The following is a 24,812-nucleotide window of genomic DNA, read 5'->3' as shown; positions in this document are numbered from 1 at the left end:
GAAAAAGATGATGATTTCTCTTGAACGAAGAGATTCTCGTCATAACATATAGTGTTGTCTTAATTCACTTATGTTTTAACACAATTTATTTATTCATAATAGATGGTCAGTTTGCTTGATTGGGGTCACGGGCATGTTGAAATTCTCAATAGCCTATTCGGCCCTAAATGAGTGGATAACTATGATTTGCTACCAGTTTTCCTCTTTTTATAAAAAAAATAAAAAAAAATGTAGAACACGTACCAACCAAGTCATCCAACTCATATATTATTACATACAGTGTTATCTTATTAAACAAGACTATTTCATTATATTCCATTTTCGTAAAACGCACTGATTTTGGCAAGACCAACGTGTATAGTGTATGCATTCCATCCATCTTTGGCATGTAATATACATATATACTTATATACATACCTTGCAAAACAAGTAGCGTTCACACATATGCATATATCTCAAGATTTGTGATATCCATACACTCATTTTTACTTTCTATGCATTGCTTATTAATTTTCGTTATTTGATATTCTTTAATTCATTCGATTTAATAATCGAAAAATAAGAAAGAATGTGCAAGATAAAAAGAGGTGTGATACTGGATAGCACCACCCAATCTCAATCATCATCTTGCTTTTGAGTTTGTAGTTTTCTTACCATACACGTACAATCCTAAAACCCGCACATACAGACACCACCAAGCAATCGACCTCTTTTATTCAGCCTATCTCCTCTTTATTTTTTTATTATATCTTCTTCAATTTGTACGCATCGATTAATGGGTTTGACAAATGAACCAGCTTAAGCCAAAAACAGTACTATATATATATAATCATATATATGTATATGCATTTGGTATTATCTGTTGCATGTTTCATATATATATATATATATAATATTTGTTGATGAACAAAATCAGTGAAGACCTTGGAACAACGTAAAGTGTTAAGTTTGTGATCTTTGCTCGATTGCTCCGATCACTAGTGAGGATAAATATGTAAAGAGATGGAGATAGAGAAGCAAACACAAGATTTACGTGGTTCACCCTAAGTTTGACTACGCCCACGGAGTAGAAGAGTTCTCATTAATAGTGAAGGGTTTACACAAATACATAGTTTCAAGTATAATCATCATTAGTGAGTTCTAATTACTAGTTTAAGTACAATAATGACATTAGAGATTAACTGTAGGAGAATGATCCTCTTTTATAGTTAAGGAGAGTTTCCAGCTTTCGTCGGCAGTCGATGTGGGACTTTATGAGTTTTATTCTGAGTTGACATGTGTCGTGCTGTGATTGACCTCCTGATTTGAGGGAAACTCTTGTGCTTCAGCATGAATGCCTCAACATGAACCCTGCAGTAGATCCTTGAAGGTATGACGTTAATCATTACTTAATAGTTTCGGGATTAGTCAAGTATGGTACAAACAATATTTATGTTTTCACGTAATGGATTATGACATGCAAACTGATCCGAAAAGCTTCTTATCTCTTTCACACATGCAAGAAAACATGTGGCTATCCGACAGTGCCCGATCACTAAATTGCAAAACTTAATTGTTAACCTTACTCTTACTCCTAGGAACAAGAAAACATAACATTGTTTTGATTGTTAGATGTGGCCAAAGACTCTTTGCTAACCTCTAATATTGACTCACATATATATATATATATATAAGCTTAATATATACTGATCACGATGTAATCTATACATGTTTCACTCACGCCGTACGTTGCCAATCTATTTAACTTGTAATATAATCATACGACAATGTTTGTCAGTTTTGAATTGAATGATTTTCTGCATATATAATCTTGATAAAGAGAATGAACAGTTTCAATTACAAAGTTAATACGTAAATTACAAACTAACACTTCTACAAAAGTATACAATAATCATTTTTCACATATATTAAATTAAAAATAAGTACGACTCCTTACGTGTAAAAGGCTGAAAACCTTCTTATTCCAAACAAAAATATCATAAAGAGTAAAAACAAAAGTGAGAGACACTGTAGCCAAAGAAACCCAAAAACCCACCAAGAAGGAAGAAACGCAGTCGTTTAAAGTGGGGGCGACGTCAAACCAACAAGCCCGCAGAAGTGGGCGTTACGTGATTGCATGACCTTTTGCGGGGCCATGCACAAGATTATTCCCCACACCACACACACCATCTAAGCGACCGAAATTCTCTAACCCCCTCGCGCGAGTACATAAACGTCCCAACTCGCTATCCCACTAGTCCAACCAAGTCAATATCACTGAAATTACCGATGTACCCCTGTGTCGTTAGCTCAGGTGGCCATCCACGCCTGTGGCTTGTCAGATAAAATGGAATTTTTGGGTCAATGCTCGCGACGAGACTGACATCCGAGAAACGACGACGGCAAAACGACCGACGTGATTTTAAATCCTCTTGTAACCTTCAAAATTTTATTTTATTTTTATAACATGGATAATATGTATATATCTTCTCTTATACTTGAATTCAAATACGGATTAATCTAGCTAAATCAAACATTAGTGTTTCATCCTTTGCACTCGAGTTCGACCACATATTTTGTCAAATGGCTTGCCTCAATGTACATTTTGTTCTTTAATTCAGTTTCACTAAGTAGAAAAATATTCATTGTAAGTTTGGAAAAATAGTTAAATATAATAATGCGTCAACCGTATTTAACTTACGAGTCATTTCTTTGATGGTCAAAATAATGTATTTGTTCTTTTACATGTGAATTCAGAAGTATTCTTTAAAGATTTTTAGGCTAATTATTTAATAATAAATTAAGTTTTTTAGGTTCGATTTTTATTAAAAACGAATTTGAATCACATTATTACTACACTAAGTCTTAAATATGAATATTCACGCATTTATTTAGTTTCTCTCACTTCCCAAAATGAGTACACTTTTTTTTTCCTCTCTCTCTCTAAAACCCTCTTCAACTCTTTCTGTCTGTGTCTCTCGTTCTATATGATTACGTACAGATCAGGCGGAAACCACTGTATTTCCATTTCTTTACATCCTCCTCTCTCACTACTTTCTCTCTCTACAACTCCTCCGCTGCTTAATTTCTAGGTTTGAGCTTCTTATAAGCGGCGCTTCTCCGATGTCGTCGTCGTCGTCGGCTTCCAAGGTCTGCTACAATTCTGAGTGCAAGGAGGTGAAATCGGAGTTTCCGAGAAAGGGCTGGCGGCTCCGGACTGGCGAGTACTGCGAGCTCTGCGATCGGTGCTAGTAAGTCAAGCATTTTCCATTCCATTTCTCTCTTAATTTTTTGAATTTCCATTTTTGAACTGGTTCAGTGGTTTTTCTTGGGTATATCTCCGCTGCCTTCTGAACTCTGCTTGCTTCAACTTACTGCTTCGTGCGACGTCATTAGGGTTTCGTTGGTTGATTTGAAATCGAGCTTAGGGTTTTAGGAGTGGGTTTTTTTGGTGGGAATTTGCTAAATTTGGAGCATGTCGTGGCGTTATGCGCAACAAGATTGGGTTTTTTTGAAGGGTAGTTTGGGAACACCGGCTTTTGCTCCGTTTTCTTCATGTAGTCTTTCGAATTCGATTGAGGGAGATGAATAGCTTGACTTGTATTTAGTAAAATGCGTTGGAGCTGTCGTTTGTATTAGTACTGAACAACTTTGGGGAGCAGGAATGAAGAGATATATTGTAATATAATTTAGGGGAAAGATGAAATGATTGTTTGAATTAACTGTTGCTCCGTCGAATTCAGCAGATGCTTGAATGTGGTGCTTATGAAACAGCAATTGTATATACCCTCAGTTGGTTTTGAGATTTTCGTTTTTGTCTGTATGTTATGTTCAAATATAACTTTGCTTAGAAATTACTTCTCAGTGAATCCGAACCCGTTGGTACTTGTTTTCAGCGAATGCACACCTGCAATGCTTATGTTTTGTGTAATTTAAGTGGTTCTCTCGAACATGGAATTTTATGGTCTTTGCTGTTGTTTTTTGTCTGTACTCGTTAAGATATGGAGAACCGAAGGACATGAGGGTAAAATTGTAAAGTAGCTTTAGTTTACTTAACGTAGTCCATGCTCTCTTAGAGAGATGGAATGAAAGCCATAAAGGAGTGAAACTACAAGATGGTTTTTAATTCTTTCATGTTTTTGTTAATGTTCATGTGAGAGTTTGACCATTTGAGGCGCTCAAATGAATCAAACTTCCGCGACATCTGATGGTAATGGGAAGCTTTTGTTTTCGAAGATTCACACAGGAAAGGAATTTATCTATGGCTGAAAATTATGAAGAAAAAGTAAAATTGAAACTGCTTGTTCCAATACTAGGCCTATGAAATGTCTGCCTGTGGCGTAAATTTGCAGACTTACTCAGGCGACGAATTTATGTTGCTAGGTTTACCAGATTTTCAAGCTTCATTACTAGTTATTGAGTTAGTTCTGATACTTAACTTTAATTAGGGAAGCAGGGATGGCATGATTGCTGAATTAATTTTAAAACACCTTAAAATTTCAACCGGCTATGTCAAGGATCAAAATTAGACTCTACTCAATGATTCATCTACCTTAAGTCTTTCTTTATATTTCATGATCACTATACTGAAAGATATCTTTCCTTTTCTTTTTCTTCTTCTGTGATCCAAGTTTTGCTTATGAGGAAGGGAGATTCTGTGAGACCTTTCATATGAATGCTGCTGGTTGGAGGTGCTGTGAGTCTTGTGGGAAGGTGAGTGGATGGTTTATCCATATTAATTAATATCCCTTATAGTTATACATTTAATTTTATAAAGAATGTTGTACCAACTTTAGCTGAATTTCTTGTATAAATGCTGATTTGTTTAGTCTGCCTTTGCAGCGGGTTCATTGTGGATGCATCGTTTCAAGTCACGCATTTACACTGTTGGATCCGGGAGGAATTGAGTGCATGACATGTGCAAGGAAAAATTATGTAATGGTAAGGAGGCCTTCATCAAATAACTAAAATCATATGTTTCAATTGTCAATTTTTGCTACGGCGACCCTTGTTTATTAGTATTTCCTTGAATATACCAAAAACTGTGTTATTCTGTTGTTAATCCAGACATCAAACCCAGCATGGCCAACATCTATGTTCTTCCATTCACCTTTATCTGAGAGACTTAAGGACCTGTCTACCAAAAATTGGACTCAGTTGGCTGGATCTGGTCCTGTACCATGGAGGCAAGCGCCCAGTTTATTCAATTCTTCTATTCCTTCATCTGAGTTGCATACGAGGGTGCCACATGAAGTTGATGGTTCAACTGGAATTAACAAGCTTAATGCCAGTGAGAGAATATTTGTCTCCACCTTGGAAAAGAAGAAAGTTGAGGAATTTTCTGAAAGACTAATGAAAGTAAACCTAAGTATTGGCACACAACAAAGTCTTGAAAATGGGATTGGGAACCCAGGTAATGGTTTTTTCATGACATTTAGCATAGTGAGAAAGATAGTAGGATGTGCCAACTTTCCTTGCTTCTGCTCTATGCTGTAGAATGAAATGGGTAGATGGTTGTTAAATTGTTGTGAACATTTTGTTGTAGGAATTAACCATGAGGAGAAAAGTAGTTCATGTTTAAATATATCCCAGCAGTCTGCCTCTTTGAAGGAGGAACCGTCTACTCCACAGTTTGTACCTTATGGATCTCCCAGTGAAACAAATCCACAACTGGGGGTTACTGGAACTAATTTGCGGCCAATCGCTCCTTTGGCAAAGAATTATAATGGTAATGGAGTTGAATCATCTGGTGATAATCAGATCCGCAATGCAAGGCCTAGAGTAGATGCCCGGGGAAGAAATCAGTTACTTCCTCGGTACTGGCCTAGATTCACTGATCAAGAGCTGCAGCATATATCTGGAGAGTATCCTTTATGTCAATATATATTTTTTCCTCTTCTCTAACATGACAATGTTGTATATGTTTTATATTACATTTCTTAAGGCTGTTTGTATAATGGTAATGGTACTGCCTCTTCTTAAAATTTGTTGACTCTTGATTCTTATATACTGTACACCTTAACCATATCTAAGTAAAAATTCTGTAATCACTCCATTATTCGAGAAAATGTTGAGTGCTAGTGATGCTGGGCGGATCGGGCGTTTGGTGTTGCCAAAAAAATGTGCAGAGGTGTGTCTTCATGCTTTCTAAGCCTAACCTGTCATTTTGAGGCATAATGGAAAGAATCTTCTTTTAGAATTTGTCACAAAATTTTTAGGTTAACTTAGTTTTTCATTTCATATTCAATTAACATTCTGCCCCTCTGTGACAGGCCTACTTTCCTCCAATTTCTCAGCCTGAAGGGTTACCTCTTAAAGTCCAGGATTCAAAAGGCAAGGAATGGATATTTCAGTTTCGCTTCTGGCCCAACAACAATAGCAGAATGTATGTTTTGGAGGGGGTTACCCCTTGCATACAATCCATGCAATTGCTGGCCGGTGACATAGGTAATGATATTACATCACTGGAGAAATTTCTGATGAATGTTAGGGGTCATGCTTAAACTTGGCAAGGACGTGCCAGTACTTTTTTTTAGAAGACTTTTTATTTTTTTATATATATATATATATATTTTTTTTTTGTTTTTAATTTGGTTCAATGTTAGTTTTCTGGATTCTTGCGTTATTAAGTTATTTTAGCTTTTGGATTTGATGCTCTCAATTTAAATTAATTCATTTTGTTACTTTGTTCCCTCATTTTGGCACTGAACACTTTATCTGTTTGCCCAGTGACATTTAGTCGATTGGAGCCAGAAGGGAAATTGGTTATGGGGTTCAGAAAGGCTTCAACTTCCCTACAATCTGATCAGGTTTTGCCCTGCTCAACACCCAGTTCCTGTGGTGAATTTAATTTTTTGTGATGATTGGCAATATATGGGTGATTTAAGCGGCATGTATTCAGGATGCTGTTTTTGTTTTGGGTGGTAAATATCAGATAAATAGACAATGATATCCAGACTATTTATGCACTTCAATTAAGTTGCATGATCAGCTAATGGCATTTTTGTCTCTGAGTCTGCACTGATTCACTTGAAAATCTCTTTTGCATGCATTTATCTTATTTATGTCGATCTTTGCGTTTGGTTTTCTGTAAGGTTTATTACTTAGGTTTCATTTTCTTTTACATTACAATGGTAGGAAAATGAGGCAAACAAGACAACCAACGGAGTTTCAGCCCATGCAGAAGTGAGTAAACCAGAAACTTTATCTGGTGAAGTTTTTTCAAACTTTTGTCATTCATAAAGGGTTCAGAATCACCGAACTTTTTATCAATGAACCAGGTTGAATTGGCAGATCCTAGCTCATGGTCTAATGTTGATAAGTCAGGTTACATAGCAAAAGAAGCACTGGAAGATAAATCTTTGATCCCTAAAAAAAGAAAGAACAGTAACTTGGGTTCTAAGAGTAAGCGTCTGAGAATTGAAAATGAAGACGTGATAGAACTGAAGGTTACATGGGAAGAAGCTCAAGGCCTGCTTCGTCCTCCTGCTAACCATGTTCCCACTGTTGTGGTGATTGAAGGCTTTGAGTTTGAGGAATATGAGGTACGTGGTTCACTACTATTCCTTTTCTGAAAGGGTTCATGTTGCCCTATGTTGCTCATGATTTTTTCTCGTTCCTTCGGTCTGATGTGTCTGTTCATTCCCTTACGCCACATCTATTGCATAAATTCGTTTTCTAACAGATCGCAATTACTATTGTAATATGGGGTAAAATAACATTTATATCTTGTCACGATGGAGCTACACATATATACTTTATTTGGATGCCATTCTTTTGTACTTAGTTCCAAAACTCAGAAAGAAATTGATATTGAGTTATTTATTAACAAAACTCAAATAGAAAATTAATGCCAGACGAATCTCCGAAAGCTTCTTTTATGTAATCAATTCCAAGGTGACTCGTGGCAATATTATATGATATAATAATGTGATCTTGAACTGTTGAATCAAAACTTCCTCTCTTAGCCGGAAGTATAGCTTGGCACTTAATAGGGGAGTGTTACATCTTTTCATTGCATCTTTGTAGTCTTTGACGTATTATGTTTTCTAACTATGGTACCTTGTTCAATATTGCGTTAGGACCCCTCCATTATGGATACTGATCTACTATTTCAAATTACAGGATGCTCCAATTCTTGGGAAGCCAACAATTTATGCGACGGGCAGAGCAGGGTAAGCCAATTTTAGTGCTAAAATCTGTTTGTGAAGACTTGTATTTAGTTTTCTATGTCCTGACTAAAGTAACTATTTCTCTGTGTTACTCCTTAATGCTTTAGTTCATTCTGCATATTTATCACAAAAATTTATTGGTATTTGCTCTACCGAAGTGGGCACATTTGATAAGTTTGTAGGTTAACATGTATTGGTTCACAAAATTGTGCCTAGGTGTGCTGTTGCTGGGTGAATTTGTTCTGTTTTCTTTCACATTTCTGGAATATTTTGAAGAGACTAAAAGGCACGTAATAAAATATTTTAGGGCTGTCTGATTATTGTCTTTATGTTAGATTATTCTGTTCTGGGTAAGAAAATGCATCTTTTTCATATATAAATCTTCGTTAATGGTATCCAAAACCAGCCTGCACCATGCATATGAAACATGTTTTTATGCCTGGAATGAAGGTGAAGAATTGCTTTCGCCCTGTCTATTCTTCAGCCTAAACTCTGAGTTTAATGTCCATTATTTGTGTCATATAAGTTCGCAGATTTCTAAATTCAAATGCTTTGTTTCATTCTTGCCAGTGAGAAGATTCAGTGGGTTCAATGCGAAGATTGTTTCAAATGGCGCAAACTGCCAATCAATGCTCTTCTACCATCAAAGTGGACTTGTTCTGAGAATTCATGGGACCCTGAAAGGTAAATGGACATTTCCTAAGGTCACCTTAAATTGATATGAGCTCCAAGGATGTGCATGTCGGTAAAACTGATTTTCTAATGTTTTGAAAAATATCTGCCAGATCTTTGTGTTCAGCAGCTCAAGAATTGACAACGGAACAGCTTCAAGATTTGCTACCCCGCTGTAATACAGGTATGAATTGGTGGAAACAGTTATCATAATTCAGAGCACATTGAGTCACGTGTGTTTAGAGAACAAATTGGTTGTGGGCACTACATTTTCTTCTTTTTGCCTACCTATGTTTAAATGGTTATTTTTCTTTTTCCTACATGCAAGTTTTTCTCTTAACATTGACACGCGCACATCCTTCCAATTAATCAAATTTCCAACTGTTTTATTTTATATTCTGACTGGGCAGTTGCTTCGAAGAAATTGAAGGCTGCTAAACAGGACCCCGATAACATTGAAGTTCTGGAGGGGCTTGACACACTTGCGAACCTAGCCATCTTGGGAGAGGGTGAGTCACTCCCATCATCAGCTCAGGCCACCACAAAGCACCCCCGACATAGGCCTGGATGCTCATGTATTGTCTGCATCCAGCCCCCTAGTGGGAAGGGTCCTAAACACAAGCAAACATGCACCTGCAATGTATGCTTAACAGTGAAGCGCCGCTTCCGTACATTAATGATGCGGCGTGAGAAGAAACAGTCAGATAAAGAAGCAGAAACTACACGCAGAAAGCAGCACAAGGGGCAATTACTGGTGGTTGATAAACCGGAGGATGACACCCTATCATATTGTAACGCAGGAAGCAGTAGTCCAAACCAGAAAATAGAGATCCTTGAGCTTTCCGATGATGACCTTAACATGACGAAATCCTCAACTTCACCTTTCAAAGGCCAAATTGACCTGAATATCCAGCCAGAACGGGAGGATGAGCTATCACCTGGATCCGATTCAGGCGGCATGATGAAGTTACTTCACGATGCCACAGCAAGGTATCACAGGCAGCAAAGATTGTCAAGCTCTGGTGGTAGTGAAAAGTCATCAGGCAACGGGTCACAACGACCTGCAAGTGAAGCAGGAGGGGGAGAACCCCTCGGCAATGGTGTAAACCTCGAAAGTAGCAATGTTGTAAACCTCGAAAGTAGCAATCATGACAGCAGCAACGACTGTCCTGCAACTTTATCCATCAAACCATCGGCATCCATGACTGCCACGGGATAACATCAATGTCTTCTTCTGTGCAATGATATGCCGGTCATCAGCAACCTCCGGTGGTGTTCTGAACTGGAGAATTTTGTTGTACATTCATCAACACCAGCACCGCGCATCTCCACGTTTGTACATAAAGAGGTGGAAAGACGGTAACTTGGTCGAGAAACTATAATTTGATACGATGTTGTCCTCTCCGAATTAATGTAAATGGACACGAGAGCCGGTTTTTTTAACCGGAAATCGATGAAGGCGACTGAAGCGTGTGGCGGGTTGAAGCTACGCGGTTTCATTTTAGAAGCTCATCTCGATACATTGCTGTGAGACACTGAGGGATGTAATGTAACTCGTATCTCTTTTCCCCCTATTCAACTAGAAATTGCATTATCTATTGGATAGGCTGTTAAGTTTTTACCCATGTGTCTCGAGTTTGAAACTCTCTTCTATAAATTATTGTATTAGTTTCGAACTCTCTTCTCGTTCCTTCATAATAGTATTTTTTTTTAAAAGACCTATTGTTTATTTTGCATTTATTGCTGGTAATTTCACGTGGTATCTCAATAATAAATATTTTTTGCTAGCTACAGCTAATTAGACACCTCGTCTCCTTGTACCTTGGTTCGAATTTCCTTTTTATAGGTTATAGGCGTGTAAAATATCGCTCTATCAATCTGTTATTTTTTGGTACGTTGCAACCAAGGGGTAATTTTAATGCCTTTTTTGATCTGATTAGATTTCCATAATTAGGTTATTATCTTTGTGAGCTTTGTTGGATTGGAGTCGTTCTTTTTTTTCTTCAGGTATTTATCTTTGTGAGCTTGTTAACTTTTCTTGATATAAATCACTAAATTGAATTATCATTAGTCTGCTAATACAAATGGTTAATTACAACTACATTTTGCTATCCATTTCTAATTAGGCCTGGTTAATTATCCACAAATATCTTATACCAAAGTAGTGATTGGGAGGAGAGAAATGTACGACCAAGTCAACCAACAGATGAAGAGAATGGGATGATGCCACGTGTCATATCAGGAGCTACGGTACAGCCATCGTTAAAACGGATTTGTAGGTTAATTTGGCTGGTCCTAATTACGTAATTAATCCAAAGCCTCTAATGCTAATCCCACCACCCCCCTCCTCACCAAAAACAAGGAAACTTCTGCTTTCGTCCATATCTTGGTGACGGCTTCTGCTTTTGTCCCCTCCTCCTCCTTACGCTCAATGTGGATGCAGAGGAGGATGCAGAAGCCCGAAACCCCCGTCCAAGAGCACTTTTAAGAAAAAGCACCCTTCGATTGATTTTTTTAGCTTACTTAATTGTTGTACGCATATGGTTACAACTTTACGTGCTTTTCTGTTCGTCCGCTCAATCTTCACCAACATAAGAGAGAAAGAAATCCCCATCGAAAAGCACTTCTAAGAAAAGCACCTTTGGTTATACATAAGATCCAGGCAAGATGAACGACTTATTTTCGAGCTCGTTCAAGAAGTACACGGACCTGAAGCAGCAGGCCTACCTCGACGACGTGGAGGCCGGCAAGGAAAACGTTAACCTCGACAAGTTCTTCGAAGACATTGAGAATGTGAAGGAGGACATGAGGCAGGTCGAGAGGCTGTACAAGCAGCTGCAAGAATCCAATGAGGAGAGCAAGACTGTGCACAATGCTCAAACCATGAAGGAGCTCCGGACCCGAATGGACTTGGACGTCGAGCAGGTCCTCAAAAAGGTCAAAATCATCAAGGGGAAGCTCGAAGGATTAGAGCGTTCGAACGCAGCGCACAGGAACCTTCCCGGGTGTGGCCCTGGATCCTCTGCTGATCGAACGAGGACCTCGGTGGTTAGTGGCTTGGGGAAGAAGCTAAAGGACATGATGGATGACTTTCAAGGGTTGAGAGCTAGGATGACAGCCGAGTACAAGGAAACAATAGAACGCAGGTATTTCACAATCACCGGAGAGAAGGCAAGCGAGGATACCATCGAAACTTTGATTTCGAGCGGAGAGAGTGAGAGTTTTCTGCAGAAGGCGATTCAGGAGCAGGGGAGAGGTCAGATTATGGACACCATATCCGAAATGCAAGAGAGACACGATGCTGTGAAGGAGATCGAGAAGAATTTGATCGAGCTGCATCAGATATTCATGGACATGGCCGCCCTGGTCGAAGCTCAGGGCCATCAGCTCAACGACATCGAGAGCCACGTCATGCACGCAAGTTCTTTCGTGAGACGAGGCACTGACAACCTTCAGGTAGCCAAAGAACAGCAGAAGAAATCAAGGAAGTGGACATGCATTGCAATCATTCTTGGAATAGTTCTCATCATTCTCCTCCTAATTCCAATTATATTACAAATTTTGCCTCATATGAAGTAGTAAGAGGGAAACGGGGCGGACTTTGTTCATAGTTAGATCTTACGGCGACTTCACAAGGAAAGAAAAATGGTTAGTGATTTTGACGTTCCTCTTTTAGCCTCCTGCACATATTCATTTTGCAGTGCATACGTCTAAAAGTAGAGCGCCACAATCCCTAGTCCCTACGCAAAATAAAATAAAACCGTTTGTTCTCGAAGGGTGCGGTTTCAATGTCTCACACACAAAAATTGTGACACAAAAGTAGCAAAACTTAGAAATGGAAGTTGAACGTTCGTTCACATTTGGGCATCCTCCAAGCTTTTAAATCTCTCGGTGCAAAGGGACCTAATTGGCAGATGGTAAATACGTGATGTAACCAATTAGAGACATTTCTTTGTAACCAATTTTATCCTCATTTTATGAATGACACTGCCTTTTAAACTACTTTTTCCTTCCCAAACTCTTGCATCTCCACACCTCACACACTCTTTTTTTTTTTTTTTTTCAAAGGGACCAGCTGGTGAGTCCTCACGACAGTCTACTCTTTTGAGGGTCAAGAAAACTTAAGGCATTTCAACCTCTTCTGACCATCATCGTGTGATTCACCAATGCCAGGATTCGAGCCGTGAAATACAAGCTTGTCATTCATCCTCAAACACTAAACCATCCCGTGATAATTCTCCACACCTCACATTTTAAAGTCGAACCTTTTTGAGTTTGACGAGCTATGGAAATGCTTTTTCCTAAAACGCTTTTACTAAAAATATGCTTTTATTAAAAACATGTCCAAATCCTATACTTTCTAAAAGAAGCGCTTTGTAAGTGTTTTCTTTTTTTCCAAGAAAGCAATTCCACAGCTTTTCTAACACAAACACTTTTCATTTTTTTATTGTCAAATGTCAGAAGAGCTTTTAGTTATCTAATTCTAAAAACGTTCCAAACAAACCAAAAGACACAATAAAACCACAATCAGTGCACCCGTCTCATTCGAATCTCTGATTGCTGACACTAGTTTAATAGAGTTAGGCCTCGGTTGGTGAACCAAACCAAAAGTAGGAGAAATTTTTAGTTGTGATAAGAATAGTACATCACGTGTTTTTATGTAAGTAGTGGAAAATTTTAATTTTTAAATTATTAACCTTTTAACACACATAACCCACAATTTATATAAGAATACGTGATGTATCATCTCGTGTGACGACCACACTGAAAAATCTCTCCAAAGGTTTAGCAAAGAAACTAATCATTGCTGCATAAAGGTGTAGAAAAACCAATCATTAATCCATCAAACAATTTGCTTTCACAAAATGGTCATCAAACAATTTACCTTCACAAAACGGCCCCAATATTGAGCATTTCATTTCAATCACGCCACCGAGATCATATGCCATTAAAAATCAAGACACTAAATTCAAGCACTTCCCACAATATCGTTCGGAAATCATATCTGGAACGATCGAACGATCGACACAAAATATCGAAACTAATCACTAAGTTCAGAACTCAGGCATTCCCCAAAATATACATATATATGCTGCAGAAAATTAGTAATCCGTTGTAGGAGATCACGGAGTTTTAGCAAGGGGCTGTGTCAAGTACCATAATTCGGCAAAGCCGCCATAAACGAGTTGTATGATGATTCGAGATCGAAGTGAAGCTGCCTGGACTGCTGCTCCGTCAACTCATCAGCTGCTCCCATATTCGATAGCCTTGCAATCCACTCCTTCAGCTTTACCTTCCCCAAAAAGTCCGGTGGTAGAAAGGTCAACTTTCCAAGAGACGTTGAGAGGTCCGAGAGCAGCGGGTGCACCTGATCGACTGCCACCATGTTCAGCTTCAAGGAGTCCATTGCAGTGATGAAATTCTGTGTGCATTCTGCCACAGCGGCAGCTGAGGAAGTCATGGAGGAAGCTGCAGCAGCCCGGTGCTCCACTGTGGCAGGCACCCCTGAGGTCACAAGACGGTTTATAGCCGCTAGGCAGTCCATCTTGTATGTATCTGCAAACCGCTCAATGCTTGGGATGGTGTCCTTAAGCGTGGAAGCCAATGTCTTAAAGTGGGCAATGAGTTTTTGGCATTCGGTCTCATACGCAGAAGAAGTGATCACATCCCGAATATACGCCTTCTCAAGCTTCTCGGTGGTCTTGATAATGGCGTATAGTTCGGCAAAACTATCATACATTTCTCTTTCACGCTTGTCATTGGCCAGCTTGACCTCCATTGTACTGATGTATGTGAAAGAGGAATCTCAGGTGTGCGTGTGAATGTGGAGGATTGGAGAAGAGAACGGGACACGCGCAAAGGAGAGCAAGAACCTTATTCACTGAAGAAAGAAATGCATACAAAGAAAACAAAGGGAAAGTATGAGAACCTATTTGTTTGACAACCAGCAAAAGAAACGAAAGACCTCAGCATCCACGAAAATCAACATACTTTTATGCTTGGGAAGAGAAAAATTCAATGGCATGGGTCAATTTTGGTTGCTAGAAAAATGCAGTAAACGATCAACTTATATTCATCACATACCATAAATTTCAGTTTTCTTTGGAGGTCAGGATTCCAGTTTTCTTTGATGGTCAGGACTTCCGATTAATCAACCTACAAAACAGAAAACTCAAGTCAATCAAGTCTGCAGCAATATTCAGCTTTATTCAACAACAACGGGGATTGCTTTTCGGCCCGAGAAAAGAGATGATTCCCCATAACCTAGCATTTTAACTTTGATCCAGATTATGGGTGAACCAAACAGAGGAAAATACATTATCTTCACAAGAAAGAACCAGATTGGAACAATGAAGATAGTTAAAATGATAAAATCCCCAGGATCAAAACCTAATTTTTATTTTTATTTTTTCAAAATCTCACCCAGCATATGAGCATCAGCTGAAATCTAAACCCTAAACAGGTCCAATTCTTCATGGGAAATTAACAAAATTGAAAAAATAAATTCCATGAAAAACCCAGCAAATTAAGAACCAAAATTATCTTAGGTTAGTAAGAACACACACCCAAAAGCAAATCAGCCTCTCACACCAAGCAAACACGGAAGCAGCCATGGACGCCATGGCCCTGTCATCTCAAGAGGCCATGGCCGCAGCTTACAAACCAGAAAACCAAAGAAATCACAGAATCCAAAACAACCCCAAATCGAAATGAGCCCAAGAAATTGAAAATTCAAATTCGGAGCTCTGAGATTTTACCTAAATCGCAGCTCGGATGGGGAAAAGTTGAGGACTTTGTACTGCTGCAGCTGGGTCCGAGTGGGTGAGATTCAGAAATAAAAAATTGAAAAAAAAAATTAAAGAAAAAATCGAGGGAGGGGCCGCGCTAGGGGGTATTTGCAAAAGTCTCCGAGAACTAGAAGAGAGAGAAAGTCTGATATTATGACACACAGAGAGGAGAGAGAGAGAGAGGAGAGAGGGGTTGCGTGCGCGTTGGCGTATATGATTGCTGCTGCTTACGGCATCTACGTGTGGCAGTTGGAAAGCGACGAGCCCTTCTCTTCTTTTTCTCTGTTTTACAGGCCGCGTGGCTTTACGTTACTCCCGCTAAAATCATTGTCATCGCGGGCTTTTATAGGCCCGTTTCAAAGAGCTTAATGGGCCGCAGTTTTCACGGCCTTGTATTAAGGGCCCGGCATACAATTGGGCGAGAGCTTTTAATGGGCTTGAGCCCAAAAACACTTAAATCAAACAAGGCTCATTTGAATATAACTAAAAGTATTTTTGATGAAAATGTTTTTAGAATCAATCATAAAAATATAAATAGATTCTAAAATAACACTTAAAATACTTTTAAAATTCAAAAATACCACTTTTAAAACACTTCATCCATTTTAACATACATCTAAACTAGCCCGAAAACAAATTCCAATTCCCGGTTAAACAGATTTCGATCTGTTCAATTTTCTATCCGCCCTCTCTCTCTCTCTCTCTCTGTTCTGTATGATTTGATAAATTTAGGGTTTCTTCAACCCCCAAAATCCCAGACTATGCTGCATTGAAACTTCAAAATCCTCAAAACTTCAAACTTCGCCTAATTGTCTCTATAGGGTTTAGGGTTTTTTCAGGCACTACCAACTCCTGTCCCTGCAGATTCACTCTCCCATGGCGATCTCTCAGGAGCTATACCCATCGCAAGACGACCTGCTCTACGAAGAGGAGCTTCTCCGCAACCCATTCAGCCTCAAGCTATGGTGGCGCTACCTAATCGCTCGAGCCGAATCTCCGTTCAAGAAGCGCTTCATAATCTACGAGCGAGCCCTCAAGGCTCTGCCCGGAAGCTACAAGCTCTGGTACGCTTACCTCCGCGAAAGACTCGAGCTTGTAAGGAACTTGCCCATCACTCACTCGCAGTATGAAACACTAGTCAACACGTTTGAACGAGCCCTAGTGACGATGCACAAGATGCCCAGGATTTGGATTATGTACTTGCAGACTTTGACGGAGCAGAAATTGGTCACCAAGACTCGCCGGACCTTTGACAGAGCGCTGTGTGCTCTTCCCGTGACGCAGCACGATCGCATTTGGGAGCCCTACCTCGTGTTCGTGAGCCAAAAGGGCATCCCAATCGAGACCTCGCTTCGGGTTTATCGTAGGTATTTGAAATATGACCCTACACATATTGAAGATTTCATCGAGTTCTTGATTAATTCTAGTCTTTGGCAAGAGGCTGCCGAGAGGCTGGCTGCTGTGTTGAATGATGATAAGTTTTACTCAATAAAGGGGAAGACGAAACATAGGCTGTGGCTAGAATTGTGTGATTTGCTTACTAAGCATGCCACCGAGGTTTCGGGCCTCAATGTGGATGCTATAATTAGAGGTGGGATTAGGAAGTTTACAGATGAGGTGGGGCGGTTGTGGACCTCTCTTGCGGACTATTACATTAGAAGGAATTTGCATGAGAAGGCGAGGGATATATTTGAGGAGGGTATGACAACTGTGGTAACGGTGAGAGATTTTAGTGTGATTTTTGATTCGTATGCTCATTTTGAAGAGATTGTGCTTGCCCATAAGATGGAAACTGCTGATTTGAGTGATGATGAGGAGGACAAAGAGAATGGGGTTGCGGAGGATGGAAATGAGGAGGAAGAAGATCTTCGATTGGATATTAACTTGTCTGTGGTTGAGCTTGAGAAGAAAATGCTTGATGGGTTTTGGTTACATGATGATAAGGATATAGATTTGAGATTAGCTCGATTGGACCATCTCATGGATAGAAGACCTGTACTAGCAAATAGTGTTCTTTTACGACAAAATCCTCATAATGTAGAGCAGTGGCACCGAAGAGTGAAGCTCTATGAGGGCAATCCCACCAAGCAGATACTTACTTACACTGAGGCAGTGAGGACAATTGATCCAATGAAAGCGGTTGGGAAGCCTCACACTTTGTGGGTTGCTTTTGCTAAGTTGTACGAGAACTACAATGATATTGTCAATGCCAGAGTGATTTTTGATAAAGCAGTGCAGGTGAATTACAAGACCGTGGATAATTTGGCTAGTCTGTGGTGTGAGTGGGCAGAAATGGAATTGAGGCATAAGAATTTCAAAGGAGCACTGGAACTGATGAGGCGGGCTACTGCAGAGCCATCTGTTGAGGTGAAACGAAGAGGTAATTTTCATCCTTCATTGGTTTGTTTTGTAGTTTTGTATGTGTTGGAAGTTCAAATAAAAACTTTACAGAGCTTTTTATACAGTTATTATTATGTTTCAATAATCTCAAACGTAGATATATTTCCTGAAATATCTTGCACCTGGTATCTTCCCTGTAATTTTTATGCTGCTTGCTTTTGTATTTACTTTGGAACGAGAAATTTTCTTTCCAATTTGAATATCACCTTGATTTGCTTTGAATTGTTTGGCCTTGTATTCTCATGCTGCTTGCTTTTGTATTTACTTTGGAACCTGAAATTTTTTTCAGTTTGAAAATCACCTTGATTTGCTTTGAATTGTTTGGCCTTGTCTCTATTATTCTTATTCCAAATACTGTCTTTGAGATCTATAATTCTGCTGGACTTCCAAGGGCCTTCTTAATGGTAATATAATGGTGATTTTACTAAATTTAAGCATTTGAACTGGTTAAAAGAAATGTGTCTGTTTCCCATATTTGGTTTCCATATTCTTGTTTACTTCCTTTTCCATTCTTATTGCGCTTTTTGACAGGCACTGTGTTTTTGGTTGATTCTGTGTTTGCACTAGTCTTTGGGTTTGTTAGAGCCCCCATCGAGTTGTGTTTGCACTATTTTATTTTAACCGTTGAAAAGAAAAAGAAGTTAAATGGTTAGGTTAGGTATATGGATTTTGTGGGAGCTATAATTAAACTTTGGGACTTTGGCTTATGCTGTTGCAGTGGCTGCTGATGGGAATGCACCGGTTCAGATGAAGCTGCATAAATGCTTGAGGATTTGGGCTTTTTATGTGGACTTGGAGGAGAGCCTGGGTAAATTAGAGTCCACTCGAGCTGTTTACGAGAGAATATTGGATTTGAAAATAGCCACACCGCAGATCATAATCAATTATGCATCGCTTCTTGAGGTATGGCATTCCTCCCGTTGCTCTTTTCTTGGAACATTCACTTGTAAGTATCTTATGTTTAGAATTTGATTGCACAGGAGCATAAATACTTTGAAGATGCGTTCAAGGTGTATCAAAAAGGTACTAAAATATTCAAGTATCCACATGTCAAAGACATATGGGTTACATATCTCTCTAGGTTTGTAAAGAGATATGGGAAGAAAGAACTTGAGCGCGCAAGAGAGCTATTTGAGGAGGCTGTTCAAGCGGTACTAGCATTCTGTCCCTTTAGACTTGAGTCTGGATATAATAAGTCACTGGTTTTTCTAAAGCACTAAATTTTTTATTTAGCATTGATTTTCAACATTTTTTACGTTGGTTAAGTTAACGATTTTGTTCATATCTGATTAGCAATCATACGGTTCATTTTTTTAGATTCTGTCTTATCATATCATTCTTGTGTCACAGTCATACTATCCATGTATAAAGTGAAAGTCGACAAACTATTGGCTTATAGTTAAGGTTTTTATTTTTATTTTAATTTTTATGTTAATTTATACATAGACATATACATGTACCTTTATATATGGGGGCTTCATCTTGGTGTCTTCATACTTACTGTGATTATATATGTGCACTCTGTCATCGAGTGAATGGAATAATCACATGAATATTATAAGCCAATTTGCTATTGAAGTGTGCAAGGACGTTCTCTTGGTCCAGCTGTCCAAAGTTTCTCACAGTTGATTGCACAGAGCCTATATGTTTTTCGTTTCAATAGTTCCCCTTCTAGTTTACTGGTGTTCTGCTTATCACCCACTCTGTGTGTATTAGAATTTGTGTGGACTTTCTATTTTTTGAAATCATTTCAGGTTTGAGTTCTTCAATATGCTAGAATGTTGCCCTTTTATGTTATTATTTTATCTGATACTAACCTTAACATGGTATATCAGGCCCCTGCTGATGCGAAGAAACCTTTGTATCTTCAATATGCAAAGCTGGAGGAGGATTATGGCCTATCAAAGCGAGCGATGAAAGTCTATGATGAAGCAACTAAGGCTGTTCCAAACCATGAGAAACTGGGCATGTATGAAATCTATATTGCCCGTGCCACAGAGATATTTGGCGTCCCAAAAACAAGGGATATATACCAGCAGGCCATAGATTCTGGTCTTCCGGACAAAGATGTGAAGACAATGTGTTTAAAGTTTGCTGAGCTTGAGAAGAGCTTGGGAGAAATTGATCGTGCTCGGGGAGTGTATACATTTGCGTCACAGTTTTCAGATCCACGATCTGATGTGGATTTCTGGAGCAAATGGCATGAGTTTGAAGTGCAACACGGAAATGAAGATACCTTCCGGGAGATGCTTCGAATTAAACGAAGTGTTTCTGCAAGCTATAGCCAGGTAAGTTCATTAGTTCTATATCTGGTTTTATCTAAAATGTTTATTACTTTCAATTTTTTTTTTCTCCAGCAATTTAGGTAAATGTTTTATTAGGGTCTCAGAGAAAGGGTTCCTGAATTGCTTCGTTTAATTCTCATTTTTATCGTTCTACCAGACGCACTTTATTCTACCTGAGTACATGATGCAAAAGGATCAGAGGCTGAACATGGACGAGGCAAAAGACAAGTTGAAACAGGCAGGAGTCCCCGAAGATGAAATGGCTGCTCTAGAGAGGCAGTTGGCACCTGTGGCCAACGATACAACCACTAAAGATAGTAGAATAGGCTTTGTGAGTGCTGGAGCAATTCAACAGACTGACGGAGGGATCAAAGTTACCTCAAATCCTGAAGACATTGAGCTACCAGAAGAAAATGATTCAGAAGACGACGAAAGGGTTGAAATTCAAATTGCACAGAAGGAGGTCCCGGATGCTGTTTTTGGAGAGTTGGCTAACAAGAGAAAGGAGGCCGAAAAAGATGAGGGCGGAGATGCTGATACTAAGGACGATGGCAGCCGCCTTGGTGCCCTTGAGAGAATAAAAAGGCTAAAACGAGGCGCCTGATTTACGAGCAATTTTGACGCGTATGTTCACTAACACCGTATTCAGGTTTATTTTTGTCCCCTTTGCCATTGTACTTGAACCTGTATATTTTAAGCATCTGTCGAAAGTGGTTAGCTTGACAAAAGTATTTAACACAACCGTACGTTCTCTTGATCTTTTGATGTCCCGGAGTACGGCCCGAGTTGGTGACTGAAAAGGCTGCTATATCAATTAAGAAACTCTCCGGTTCGATTCTCGTTAACGTAACTTTCTCATAACTTGCGTCTGCATGATTTTACATCCAGAGAAATTCTAGGATCCGACACCCGGATTACATCAGGCCAACCCCATCTGGCCCCAGCCAGGTGAGCCTGATACTATGCGGGTGTCGGCAGATTAGGTGAGCTGTTGAAAAATGAGGCATTGAATCTTGAATATTTTTCTTCTTAATCATTTCTATCTCAAAGATTAAAGTACGTCTCCATCGTTGTCTATGAATACAAGCCATCAAATCAAGAGTTTACACGGGTAATCTTATATAATTTGGATTTTGGACTTTGGATAACTTTTAGGTTAGGGTCTAAGTAAGGGAATTTTAACGAAAAGATTTCGGTACTATTTATTTTAACGAAAAATCACATTTTTACATTAAAAAGTTAATTCTGGTACTATTTATTTTACATTTTATTTTGTCTTTATCGTTAAAACTCAAAATTTTCAGATCTTTTTCATTAGTTTTCCTTTTAAATAATTAAGACCATGGACAGATGGAAAGCCTTGAGCACTCACTAATTATAGTTATGGACTGGGTCTTCATCAGGTAACATAAAGATTATAAACTCTGCTAAAATAATTAAGTTAGGTGATAATGACATGGTCCACCTACATGAGTAGGGTTTTTACAACTGTCGGGGTACTAATAGTCGTGGTTACGCCAGTTGGCTAAGATATTATGCATCATTTGCCGTGCATTTCATCTAAATCATCTTTTTCAAAAACTACAGTAGAGTTTTATTTACATTAGACCAAAGACCTAACGATTATAAAATTTGAAATATTTGATATTTCTGAGCATCTACGAAAATAATGATATAACAAAAGACTTACATCGAAATGACCATTGTTCTAAAATTTCTTACCTTCCTTTACCGTCAAAAGAACAAAAAAGAAATAACAAGATAAAAAAAGGATTTTTGCTTTACAGACCAACATATATTTCCTCATAAACCCTAATTGTAATTTTGTTATCTTTTTTTCCTTTTTTTTCTGGTTAAAATTAATTCAAATGAAATATTAAAAATAAAATCTATTAAATTAGATGAAAAAAACCTTTGACCAAATATGTGTATCAATGGCTTCCACCGTTGACCATCTTCTTGTACTGATCCAAAGACTGTTGTCTCTGCATCCTCATTTCCTCATTGAACTTGTTTATGAACGCTTCCACTTGGCGGTTCAACTCGTCCTGACTCAGCGACGGCTCTTTCCTCAGCCTCCCTCCACTTCCATCCCCGGCGGTGACAGCTGTCAGGCTTTGGTTGGTTGGTTCCTTAAACGTCTCTGCCTTCACCATCACTGACGTGTCCACTGCCGACGTCAAGTCAACTTTTAACTGACGGCCGTGATTCGGCAGCGTCTCGGACTTCTTCGTGTGCCTGCTCAACGGCATCGACCGACCTTCCGTTATCGCCTTCCACGTGTTCTCCAGCGTGTCGTTCCGTTTCGGCTTCGCCACCCTCAACGGCTTCCCACCTGTTAAATTTCGCGGTAAAATACGTCAGTGAAATGTCCACCTTAAACCTTTGAGCTAGAGATCTTTTACATTTCAACGTAGCATTTATAAAAGGGCTTATTAGACATACGCAACACCGTGTGTGATACAGACATGTGCACACCACATTTGAACTCTGCTTTGTTTTCAAACTTCTATGCCGTTACATGATTTACTGGTAACAAATGTTCGAAAATGTTTTTTAAATGGTTGAAAATGTTTTTAAATATTTTAAAATGTTTTCAGATAACTAAAAGCGTTAAAAAAATGTTTTATTAGAAATTATTACAAGCACTTTTGGATTTTAAAAGAGTAATATTATTTATACCATATTTTTATACTACATTTCTATACCACCTTAGTGGCATCTGATGTGAACAACCACATCATTTGAAAAATTTGCAAAACCTAAGGAAATGAGGGAGAAAGATTCCTTTATACTAAATCATCATTTAATTAACTAATTTTTTTTAATTATTAATTTATTGAATAATGAACTAAATTTAAAAATCAGATTAATTCAAATGATGTGGACAGCCACATCAAATGCTACTTAAGGTGGTACAAAAATATGGTACAAAATTGTGGTATAAATAACATTACTCGTTTTAAAAAGCATGCATCTTTCGAAAGTGAGAAAGAATGCTCTCAAAATGGCAAAAATATTTTTAAATAACTGAAAATACTTCTTGTATTTTTAATTTTTAATAAAAAATTTGGTCTGCAAAAGTGCTTCTTATTAAAACAATCTCAAACAAACAGTAATTACGATTAAACTATTTAAAATGAAACTAGGGTTACGAAAATGAAAATGAAAATACCTTCAGGAATAGACCTAGCCGGTTTCCGGTGACTGAATCTCGCCGAAACTGGAGGTTTTTCCACCGGCAAAGCAATCGCATCGGACTCCACCATACTCTTCGGCGGCAAGATCACAAGCTTGTCTTCGTATTCACGACCATCTTCAATCTCAGCCGCCTCAGGCTCTGCTTCTTCTACATACCCATTGATCACAACCGCAGACGTCAGCTCATAAACTACCTCGGGCTCTCGATACCTCGGTTCGGAAACCACCTCCGACTCCGGTGTCAGCTCATGAACAACCTCAGGCTCTCGATACCTCGGTTCGGAAACCGCTTCCGACTCCGGTGTCAGCTTAGAAACAACCTCAGGCTCTCGATACCTCGGTTCGTAAACCGCCTCCGACTCCGGTTTGATCACAACCGCAGACTTCAGCTCATGAACAACCTCCGGCTCTCTATACACCGGCTCGTAAACCGCCGGAGGTTCTGAAACGCTCGCCTCCGACTCCGGTTGAAGCTTCGGCTGAGGCGACCTGCCTTGGAACCTGGAGGAAGCGGCGATGGTGATGATGATGCAGTTGATGAGGACGTAGAGGTACGGAGGACGGAACAAGGATAGGAAGGAGGAGCACATGACCGGCACGTGAGATGCTACGAACTCCGTCGCCATCGGAACAAAGAGCTTCATGGCCAGAGCCAACGCCACGACGCCACTCGAGATTAGAACAATCTTTAGAGAAGCTAACCAAGACATTTTTTGGTTAATTAAGATCTTAATCAAGTTTGATTTTAATTGATTACGGTGATTGCGGGGGTGAGTGTTTAAGACAGAGAGTGAGTGGGAAACTGGGAATTGGAGATGTGAGCACTGAGCGGTGGTCGTTTGAGAGAAACGTAATTGCATGGGGAATATATAGAGAAGGAGAGTGTGGGACGCGTTTTTGTGATGGGACTTGAGCCGTCGGATTCAGAGGAGGAGTGATCGACGGTGGATTATTGTCTCGGTGAGTGAGGATGGCCCACTCTTGTCAGAGAGAATATCCACGTAGCGACCCATATTTAATCATGATCCAGATATGAAGTGATGAGCTGTATATATTTATAGTAGTGTTATCCACACATTCATTTTTACTTTTTATATATTTACTATTAATTTTCGTCCTTTAATCTTCTTCAACTTATTTAATCCAATGACCTAAAAGGAATATTTGAAAAGTAAAAAATATATGTGGAAATCACGACCCAATATTTATAGGTTTAAGTTTAAACATGCGTGGGCATGGAGTCACCACTTCTTAATTAAGCGTGGGCATGGCAGGATGGCAATTTGGCAAGTTGGCAACACATTGACAAGTGACAT

General features: G+C 39.1%; 5 protein-coding genes across 6 annotated transcripts; 3 read left to right on the top strand and 2 right to left on the bottom strand.

Moving 5' to 3' along the window:
• The first annotated feature begins 2,899 nt into the window (after window positions 1-2,899).
• Window positions 2,900-10,498, top strand: LOC125476364 (B3 domain-containing protein Os07g0563300-like). Its single transcript, XM_048582364.1, has 14 exons — window positions 2,900-3,230; window positions 4,611-4,692; window positions 4,822-4,920; window positions 5,047-5,392; window positions 5,525-5,843; window positions 6,013-6,109; window positions 6,252-6,426; window positions 6,709-6,788; window positions 7,117-7,164; window positions 7,260-7,523; window positions 8,104-8,153; window positions 8,721-8,834; window positions 8,936-9,006; window positions 9,233-10,498. Exons 1-14 carry the CDS (start codon window positions 3,103-3,105, stop codon window positions 10,039-10,041), a joined length of 2,682 nt encoding a protein of 893 aa, XP_048438321.1. The 5' UTR covers window positions 2,900-3,102; the 3' UTR covers window positions 10,042-10,498.
• Window positions 10,499-11,187: 689 nt separating this feature from the next.
• On the top strand, window positions 11,188-12,833 carry LOC103965193 (syntaxin-124). Its single transcript, XM_009378238.3, has one exon. The coding sequence runs from the start codon at window positions 11,490-11,492 to the stop codon at window positions 12,399-12,401; it is 912 nt and encodes a 303-aa protein (XP_009376513.2). The 5' UTR covers window positions 11,188-11,489; the 3' UTR covers window positions 12,402-12,833.
• An 875-nt stretch (window positions 12,834-13,708) lies between these two features.
• Window positions 13,709-15,817, bottom strand: LOC103965270 (vacuolar protein sorting-associated protein 28 homolog 1). Of its 2 annotated transcripts, none has more exons than XM_009378332.3 (3): window positions 15,581-15,817; window positions 14,907-14,978; window positions 13,709-14,703 (listed from the first exon to the last, which is right to left on the bottom strand). In XM_009378332.3, the coding sequence occupies exon 3, from the start codon at window positions 14,599-14,601 to the stop codon at window positions 13,972-13,974; it is 630 nt and encodes a 209-aa protein (XP_009376607.1). In that variant the 5' UTR covers window positions 14,602-14,703; window positions 14,907-14,978; window positions 15,581-15,817; the 3' UTR covers window positions 13,709-13,971. The 2 variants fall into 2 exon arrangements, with proteins under 2 accessions (XP_009376607.1, XP_048438320.1); XM_048582363.1 differs by lacking the exon at window positions 15,581-15,817 and adding an exon at window positions 15,389-15,574.
• Window positions 15,818-16,218: 401 nt separating this feature from the next.
• Window positions 16,219-21,140, top strand: LOC103965461 (pre-mRNA-splicing factor SYF1). Its single transcript, XM_009378557.3, has 5 exons — window positions 16,219-17,990; window positions 18,729-18,913; window positions 18,991-19,161; window positions 19,846-20,298; window positions 20,453-21,140. The coding sequence occupies exons 1-5, from the start codon at window positions 16,487-16,489 to the stop codon at window positions 20,897-20,899; spliced, it is 2,760 nt and encodes a 919-aa protein (XP_009376832.2). The 5' UTR covers window positions 16,219-16,486; the 3' UTR covers window positions 20,900-21,140.
• A 778-nt stretch (window positions 21,141-21,918) lies between these two features.
• On the bottom strand, window positions 21,919-24,351 carry LOC103965551 (cytadherence high molecular weight protein 1). Its single transcript, XM_018652210.2, has 2 exons — window positions 23,471-24,351; window positions 21,919-22,630 (listed from the first exon to the last, which is right to left on the bottom strand). The coding sequence occupies exons 1-2, from the start codon at window positions 24,204-24,206 to the stop codon at window positions 22,227-22,229; spliced, it is 1,140 nt and encodes a 379-aa protein (XP_018507726.2). The 5' UTR covers window positions 24,207-24,351; the 3' UTR covers window positions 21,919-22,226.
• Window positions 24,352-24,812: the final 461 nt, after the last annotated feature.

Source organism: the organism of the source record quoted next, unplaced genomic scaffold (genome assembly GCF_019419815.1).
Source record: "Pyrus x bretschneideri cultivar Hongxiangsu unplaced genomic scaffold, Pyrus_bretschneideri_v1 Contig19, whole genome shotgun sequence".
Lineage (NCBI taxonomy): Eukaryota > Viridiplantae > Streptophyta > Magnoliopsida > Rosales > Rosaceae > Pyrus > Pyrus x bretschneideri.
This window is presented reverse-complemented; position numbering and strand designations above follow the sequence as displayed.

Coding starts and splice junctions, on each gene's coding strand:
- LOC103965461 (XM_009378557.3), top strand. CDS start 16,487: ATGGCGATCTCTCAGGAGCTATACCCATCGCAAGACGACCTGCTCTAC. Junction 19,162..19,845: donor TTGAGGAGGCTGTTCAAGCG/GTACTAGCATTC, acceptor ATGGTATATCAG/GCCCCTGCTGATGCGAAGAA. Junction 20,299..20,452: donor TTTCTGCAAGCTATAGCCAG/GTAAGTTCATTA, acceptor TCGTTCTACCAG/ACGCACTTTATTCTACCTGA.
- LOC103965551 (XM_018652210.2), bottom strand. CDS start 24,206: ATGTCTTGGTTAGCTTCTCTAAAGATTGTTCTAATCTCGAGTGGCGTC. Junction 22,631..23,470: donor GGCTAGGTCTATTCCTGAAG/GTATTTTCATTT, acceptor GAAATTTAACAG/GTGGGAAGCCGTTGAGGGTG.
- LOC125476364 (XM_048582364.1), top strand. CDS start 3,103: ATGTCGTCGTCGTCGTCGGCTTCCAAGGTCTGCTACAATTCTGAGTGC. Junction 5,393..5,524: donor AAATGGGATTGGGAACCCAG/GTAATGGTTTTT, acceptor ATTTTGTTGTAG/GAATTAACCATGAGGAGAAA. Junction 7,165..7,259: donor GAGTTTCAGCCCATGCAGAA/GTGAGTAAACCA, acceptor TCAATGAACCAG/GTTGAATTGGCAGATCCTAG.
- LOC103965193 (XM_009378238.3), top strand. CDS start 11,490: ATGAACGACTTATTTTCGAGCTCGTTCAAGAAGTACACGGACCTGAAG.
- LOC103965270 (XM_009378332.3), bottom strand. CDS start 14,601: ATGGAGGTCAAGCTGGCCAATGACAAGCGTGAAAGAGAAATGTATGAT.